Here is an 8,627-nt window from a genome sequence, read left to right on the forward strand (position 1 = left end):
GGTAAACAAAATAATAATTTGATTTAAGTAAGAGCTATTTTTTCTTCCCGATTTATAAAAAAAAAATCCTTAGAGGATAGAAAAAAATTAATATTATTTTTCAAAATCTGCATAGCTGAATTATGGAAAATCTGTTATTAAAACCCAAACAAATTTTTACTGAGTTTAAATTCGTAGGCCTGTGTTATTAATAAATTATTATTGGCGTATGCAATAAAGAAATGATGGACTCTCTGTCTCACATTTTGTTCACAAGCAAGACTTCAAATACACACATAGAAAAAGATTATTTCAACTGAATTCAGATCAAAGTTTTTAAAGCAATCGACTGTTATGATGATAAGTCCGACGTGGCGAAGTATGATACGCTAGTTAGTTTAAATAAACTTTTTTTTTGTTTCGAGGTTTACGTGTAAGGTGTTTTAAGTTGTCTTTTACTCATCACAGTGAACCTATATTTATGGTTGTAGAAGAATTCATTCTCGGTAATTTCACTCCCTGTAATAATTTATTAATGTCAAATAATATGTTTTGGTGTTCCATAATGCATCCCAATATTTGTAAATTAATTTTAACTTTGAAGAATGTTCAGTTTGACAAGAAATATAAACAAACGGCTTTAAATTCTTCTTGCTAGCTAAAAAACAAGATCGACGAACAGCCCATAACTTGTATCACTTTTAATAAATGTTACTTTTATTGTTGACTAGCAGCGTTACCCGGCGTTGCCCGGGTTTTCAAAGAAAACCCTACTCTCTCTCTGTTTCTCTCTTCCACGTTTCGACAGGTAAAGGATATTTTGCGAATTTATGAAAAACAAACAAACCTTAGGTCGGATTTTTGAAAATAAATTACTAGCCTATTTTAAATCAGGGCTTCCTTATGAACGATGTTTTTTCTTTCCTTCACTGGTAAGGATAAATAAACCCGTATTGTTCCCCACTCTTGAGCATCCAAGGTAGAGTAGTTCAAATCAAGTTCTACTACTTTCAAATACCAGCCCTATGCTTTGTTGATTGACATTGCAAAGCTTAATTTGACTGGGAACTGCAGGGGTTTGAAGTCGAAGGGGAGATCGGTTGGAATTAATGGGATACGTGGGATGAAAATATGTTCCCCTTTGTTGTTTCCAATAGTATTTTAATGGCTAGGCCTATTGTTTGCTTTTTCGCACACAGCATTCTAATTGTGCATACATTTCTTTTGTGTGTGTGTGGTTAAATACATGATGTATTAATTGGTGTATAATTATAATCCATAACTAAAGAGGCCTATCTATTGTAATACTAATAAAATAAGAGATAAATAAACACAATTTCCACGTTCAACCCATCTTCCACCTCATGCAAGCTCTCTGCCAGTTACACCGACTTGACTTTAATCTCATTGTACACAATAAGTATCGTAATGTAAGCTTTACTCTTTTCACGTAATCTATTTTATGGCTAACTGCATAATTTTATTTTATAGGCTAGGTCTACTGTTTGCTTTTTTCCCACACAACATTCTAATTCTGTATACATTTCTTTTGTGTGTGATGTTAAATATATGATGTATTATTAGATCTATAATTAATGATTTATAACTGAATAGGCCTATCTATTCTAATGTTATATTTTAAAATAAATGTTAACTCAAACTTACCAAAAAAATATTAAGTCTGCGTAGAATCACAACCATGTAAAACATGTTAACGATAAAATTAATGGTTCGGCTAGCAGACGATAGACGCGTATATCAACGAAAAAGTGTCATTTTGCGCACTTTCACGTGAGGGAAGTGTGACCTGCGCAGTGGACTTGACGGACAAACAAGCAAGCAAACAAATAAACAGAGAAATTTTAAGTTTTATATAGAGATTAGTTTTTGACATTAATAAATTATTGCCGGGAGTGAAAATACTGGTCACCAATATATGATTTGAAGAATATCTAGCACTGAGGAGTCGAGTGATAGATAGTAACTGATATTTATTGTTTACCAATGGTTTTTGGTATCGATGTTACAGAAACTCAAACGTAGTCCTTCTATTCAAACTAAAATGTAGTCCTTCTAGTCAGTATTTTCAACCTGAAGAGCACCTTATGATTTACAAATCTAAACGACCAAGAATAGTTTCAGGCACATAGTTTCCCTAATTTTGAACTACTGACCAGAAGGTGAACAACCAGTCAGGTCGTGGAGACGTTTCGCCAAGCGCTGTCTGACCACGCTGTTGGTCTTCCTGTAGGCAGACCACCCTCGCAGCCACTTACTACGATATCTCCCGTCATCGAGAGCTGGGAGAAGAGAAGCTAAAGAGCTTCTGAGCACCCCCAGTAATTCTCAGGGGTATCCAGTCTCTACAATATTCCCACAAGTACATATAAATTATCAACTTTTATTTTTGATTGATGCTTTATTCTACAAAATAATTAAACATGTAAACAATATCTAATTTATTTAGGACAGATTGTATCGTACGGAGGATCCGAAGGTCTCTGGTTCGAGAAACAGTATTACCATTAACTGTCATCCGTGAGTACGTTATCAGAGTAACAGTCAATCTCATCATTCGATTAAAAGTTGCCCCTTCAGACGGCAGGTGCTTCCGACTGGTTGTCTTCCACGTGACTCACAGCTCAAAATCGGAGACTACTGTCCCCGAAACATAGAGTTAAAGCCATTATGTGCATAAGGTGTTTTTTGGGTGAACAAACAAACAGTCTGAACCATTTTATATAAATGATAACTTACAAAACACTGGAAACCTGGAGAATCCCGTCGCTGAGTGTAAGTGTACAAAACTCCGTTTTCTTCCCAGTTGCCAAGACAACGATATTCCCGTTCTAGAAAGAGACACTTTTCTTAAGCTTTTTAATTTTTTTTTTCAAGTCACGCGGAAATCAGTTGAATAGACTTTAATAGTAGTTTCGCTTCTCCCTGATTCGTATTAGTGCGTTTTTCACGCGGATCGTGGGGGGGGGGGGCATTCAGAAAAATTCACTCTTGCGAGATATTCCAACTACATTTTTCTGTGAATTAGCTTTGAAACTCAATCAAGGATATGATATTTCAACAGATAAACTTTAAATTATTTAAATGAAATACAAGTCCGGCCTTTAAAGTTCGCTATCGATGAGGCAACATTTGAAAGTATTTTGAATGTCAAAAGCGATGTATTTATTCACTCAGAAAACCGCGTTGAAAGCTCTCTTTAAAAATGCTCAGTAAATTTAGGATTTTATTTTTAAAGTAAGGAACTATATATTAATAATAGAAGTTTTCATAGAATAATCTTCTTGGTTATTTTCCAGAATTGAACTATTGTTAAAACTATAAATGTTTGTTCTTACGTTTAGGTTTGTGATCTTGGCGTCTGCCATTGTAGTGTTGGTATCCGTCACCTCTTCTCTTAGTAGCTGAAATGCGAACATTTTTGTGAGTGTTCATTTACAAGAATAAAGAATTTTAAAGTTTGTATTATTATTATTATACATTTCTGAATACGTCACGAGTTTTATTTTCGTACTTTTAAGTTTGGAATATAGTGATACAAGGAGTAACTTAACATTGGGGAGGGACATTGAGATTGTTTTCGTTTGAATTTCGCGCAAAGCTATACGAGGAGCTATCCGCGCTAACCGCTTTTAATTTCGCAGTGATAGACTAGATGGAACATTGCTAGTCAACATCACCCACCGCCAACTATTGGCCTACTCTTTTACCAACGAATAGTAGATTTGACCGTCACATTATAACACCATCACGGCTGAAAGGGCGAGCATGTTCGGTGTGACGGGGATTCGAACCCACGACCAGCAGATTGCGAGTCGAGCGCCCCCTAACCACCAGGCCGTACATTGAGGATAACTCTATGATATTTTAGTTTTGATTTACAGCCTATATGAATGTACGTGTATTCAGATTATTCCATATTATGTTGGGTTGCTTACTTATTACCCAAATTAAAGGGAACTTATCGAGATTTGTGAAGGGGGGAGCTCCTTGTGAGTGGGATGGTAATCCCTGCTGTTGGTCGGAGGAAAAATTATTTCTGGTATTTCGCAGTTCGTTAGATACACGAAAAAAAAATTTAATATTTTTAAAGAACTGTACTTCAATAATGGTTGCAATTATTATAATTTACGAGCAATTATGTAGGTTGCTAGGTAACGACTTAAATTTAAATGATCATTGGATGGTTACTAAGTAACAGTGTCAACCGATGATTTTTCGATGGTCTCCGAACATTTATTAAGGTGTTAGTGTGAGTATTACTAATTTAAAGTTTAGTCAACAATTTATCGATAATATGTTCGTTTGTGATTAAGCTTACGTCAAACATTGCCATAGTAACAAGTCGTATCATGATGATAGTTTGAAATAAACGCCACAGATAATAATAATAAAAACGCACTAAGTAGGCCTAATGATTAGTGTATCGGAGTGGATCTCGGTTAATACTATACATCCTTAAGCACTTTCAATTGTGGATGCGTTATAAAAGTGACAGTCATTCCCGCTTCCCCTCTGGTCCACAGTTCAAAATTGGGGACGGTTATTCTTTAATCTCTGAGATAGTTTAGGTGAACAAATAAATAAATCAAAAACAGCAGTTGACTGACTGAAATTGCATTCATTGATTTCATAGCATGAAGGCTTTTGCGGTACTTAATTTGACAGTTAATAATCATCTCTAGATTTATTTATTTTATTAAAATAAAATATTATTTGATCTCTTCGAACTCGGGGTTTTTATTGCAACAATTGTAAAGTCCATGGTTATTTTGGGGCTCACAACGTTTGTTTGTTTCACAATTTCCGCGAAAGTCTACATGAAAACATTCGCAATTACGAACTGACAGAATAGATGGAAGGCAGCTGGTCAACTCTTGGGCTACTCTTGTCTGATCGAACAATGAGATTTGGACGTCAGTCACTCTTATAGCGAATCTGGAACTCCAGACTGGAAAGCGCGTTTTTTATTTTATTTTCTCTTCCTTTTTTTCTTGGTCCGGCATGGCCAGGTGGTTATTGCGCTAGGCTCGCAATCTGCGGGTCGCGGGTTCCAATCCCCGTCACACCAAAAATGCTAGCCCTTTCAACCGTGGGGGCGTTATATGTTACGATCAATCCCACTATTCGTTGGTAAAAGAGTAGATCAAGAGTTGGCGGTGAGTGGTGATGACTAGCTGCCTTCCCTTTAGTCTCACAATGCTAAATTAGGGACGGCTGGCGCAAATAGCCCTCGCGTAGCTTTGCGCGAAATTCAAAAACAAACTTTTCTTTTTTTTTTCGGCTACGAGGGGTTCAGAGTATATGTCAATCTTTTTTATCTTACTGTCAAATTTCAGAAGAAGTTAATAAAAAAATATATATAAATTATAATGAAAAACAGTTTTAACACCCATGTAAAGCAATATAAATCCATTGTCCTACAAAAAATGGAAAAGCCTAGAACAGCCAAGATTACTTACTAAACTATTTATAACAGAAAGGCTTTCGTCACTGTTTATTTGGTGCTTCATTCCAAAATCTGAATTTGCAACGTTTCTTACTTCATTAGGCTTAACTTTTTTTAAGAGGTTGCGCGTGGTGTGATAATCACTAACCTTCGTTCGAATACAGCTTGTTCCCACAATCCCTAATTGAGTAATGTAAAATATCGGGATTGTTACAGTCGGTAGCCATTTTAGCACATAATGTTCCTCCACCAGATGTCACCCCGCTGTAGTTTCCTGTGATTGGACAGGATTCAGGTTGAGTAACGTCTAACCCTAAAAACAACAACAGAATCAGCATAAGCTGGCTAAATGTTTCTATAATTTGTTAATTTTAAAATTTTCGTTTATACCTTTATGTTATTGCTTGGATGTTCGATATAACCTAAATTATTAAGGTTATTAACCCTTAACTATCAAGGTTATTAATTCTGAACTATCAAAGTTAATAATCCTTAACTATCAAGGTTATTAAACCTTAACTATCAAAGTTATTAACCCCTAACTATCAAGGTTAATAATCCTTAACTATTAATGTTAGTAGTCAAACATCACAATTTCTAGAACACTTGACTTCTCAACAATAAAAGCAAACATTTACAATCACCCCTCCCCCAATAAATGTTTGGCATGGAGCAATTGTAGGTCTAAGTCATGGGAAGACAAGAATTGAAATATTCCAAAAATTCCTTTCTATACATCTAAAATCTATTAATGAGTTTCATATTCGTTGTTTAATCTAATGTTTAGTTCATAGTATCACAAACGACGCTTTGAATTTGTACTCTACATACAAACGTAATGATTTGTATTTTTACACAATCCAACGAACTTTGATATCACAATTAATGTTGTAGTTGCTATTATTATATATTCTGGTAAACAATCTTAAGAAGTAGCAAGAATAAAGTGTCAACTATATCAGCCATATTTTGGGATGTTGTTAGGGTTGTAATTGCTGTTGTTATGTATCTGTTTGTTTGTTAATTTCCGGTATAAATTCCTTCTGAGGAACTTCAGCGATACAAGTCCTTTCTTAATTAAACCAGTTTTTTCCCCCTCTATACAACTTTGTAGTACACAGAATTTCCAATCAGTACATTAAATTCAACTTCTTTTATAGCACACGCTATAAGTCACAGTGATTCGTACACTTTACTTACGGTGCCTGCTGTTCGCTTGACTCAATTATCTCTATCTTCAATCTATCTGCATATCTATTCTTTATTTGCCGGGCTTATATATTAAAAAAGAGGGCGTCCCGAACAAACTAGGAAATTCACGATCATTCGAGAAACTCCTCGCACACGCCACCAGCGCCAATAGCATCACGTGACTTCTGCTGTCGTAACACTATTATTATATATTCTGGTAAAAAATCCTGAGAAGTAGCAAGAATAATGTGTCAACTATATCAGCAATATTTAGGGCCTGTTTTTACTTTTATTATATACATATAGTGTGTATTTTATTTTATTTTGTGTGTGTGTTTGTATCTATGTAAACTTTAAAGTTTTGTACTTTTACGCAACTGTAAAAAGGCGAAAAATGTACGACTCACTAAAACAACCACAATTAATTATTCACTGTAAAGATCCTATAATATCAAAACTTATAAGTAGTAACCACTTTTGTTGCACTGCCATCTTCCGGCATAGTTGCCATAACACTCCATCATCTATCGGCAAATTATCAAAAAAGGAACAGATATGAAGCGTGGTTAAATACATCAATCGAAAGGGTTTGATCTCCCGAGTCCAAAACTGTAATTAAATCTCAAATCGGTCAAGATATGACGGAGCCATGAGCTAAAACTCCGCTCAGCCGCGGTTAAAAACACTTTGCTATTTTTGCATTTCTCTCTGACATTAAACTTTGTAATACACTTTCATTCCTCCAGTTTATGCGACTCACGTAAGAAACTATTTAATGTGTTTGACTGAAGTCTCTCTCTCTCTCTAGTATTGAGTGGCTCAGCGGTAAACCTTAGGGCTTAGAACGCTAAATTCAGGGTTCGATCCCTGCAATAAGCACAGCGCAGATAGCCCATTGTGCAGCCTTTTTTTAGTAATTTCCTCCCTAGTGGACGTTTTATGAATTACCTAGTTATTATTTCTTTACGAGTGTCGTATTTCTTAAAAAGTATAAAATTAAGAACTCATTTACAACAAAACTTAGACCATAGAAATCTAAACAAGTAGTGTGGAAAGCAGTATTGAATTCAGGGGGTATACAGGGGAAATTTTTCCTTGAGCCAAAAAAAAAAAAACCCTGAAATATTTTAGGTATTTTAATTAAAGAACAGTATTATCCATTTTGTCCAATGTTAATATTAATTCATTTCCCCCAGCTTATTATTTACCCAATTCTCTGATGAAAAGGTCTGGATTCAACACTGATGGAAAGTACGTACAATTAATAGCTTGGAAAAATACTTAGCTAAGATTCAATCGTTTAATGAAGTCGAAGGCTAGAACCAAAGATTCATTTGTCTTTACATCAAATACAAAACCTATGAATGAATATAAAATATTTCTAAAACAAATGGCATTAACTAGTGAAGAACTGACGTACTTCCTAGAGTGACCCACGTGTTTGACCGGAACTGGTGATGACGACAGAGCGACTGCGTGTATCCACTACTTGGATTATCTCCCAGCTGTAGCTCCAGGACGTTTCTGGAACGTTGCTGGAGCCAAACACAGTTGTACGCTTCTTGTCCACTGTGAAAGTTCGCCAAATAATGATAAGAATACATTGTATTGAAAAATATTTCAGTTAAGAATACATTGAATTGAAAAATATTTCAGTTAAGAATACATTGAATTGAAAAATATTTCAGTTAAGAATACATTGTATTGAAAAATATTTCAGTTAAAAATATATTTTACTGAAAAGGAAATGGTCGTAAAAGAATTAAAACAGTGTAATAAAAATGAGACATTAAAGAAACATCTGAATTAAGACCACAGTGAAACAAGTAAAGAAAAAAAATCAAAAAGAGAAGTAAATGTAGGGATGGCTAATAATAATCCTTCAAAAAACAATGTAAACAAGATAGTAGGGATGGTATTTACATCATCCCTACATAATAGACAAAAATAGGATAATATATGTTAATTCTTGCCTGTGCTATTATGTAGG

The 8,627-nt window shown here is 34.8% G+C and overlaps 1 protein-coding gene across 1 annotated transcript in view; it reads right to left on the bottom strand.

Annotated features, from left to right (window-relative positions):
• LOC106475142 overlaps positions 1–8,627 on the bottom strand; it is a 22,903-nt gene that overhangs the window by 3,807 nt on the left and 10,469 nt on the right. The window contains exons 9-12 of the mRNA XM_022379338.1: positions 8,058–8,206; positions 5,595–5,759; positions 3,336–3,401; positions 2,737–2,828 (exon numbers count right to left, since the gene is read on the bottom strand). Of these exons, the coding sequence (XP_022235046.1) occupies positions 2,737–2,828; positions 3,336–3,401; positions 5,595–5,759; positions 8,058–8,206 (472 nt within the window). The remainder of the gene's footprint in view (positions 1–2,736; positions 2,829–3,335; positions 3,402–5,594; positions 5,760–8,057; positions 8,207–8,627) is intronic.

This window comes from Limulus polyphemus, unplaced genomic scaffold, assembly GCF_000517525.1.
Source record: "Limulus polyphemus unplaced genomic scaffold, Limulus_polyphemus-2.1.2 Scaffold8139, whole genome shotgun sequence".
Taxonomy (NCBI): Eukaryota; Metazoa; Arthropoda; class Merostomata; order Xiphosura; family Limulidae; genus Limulus; species Limulus polyphemus.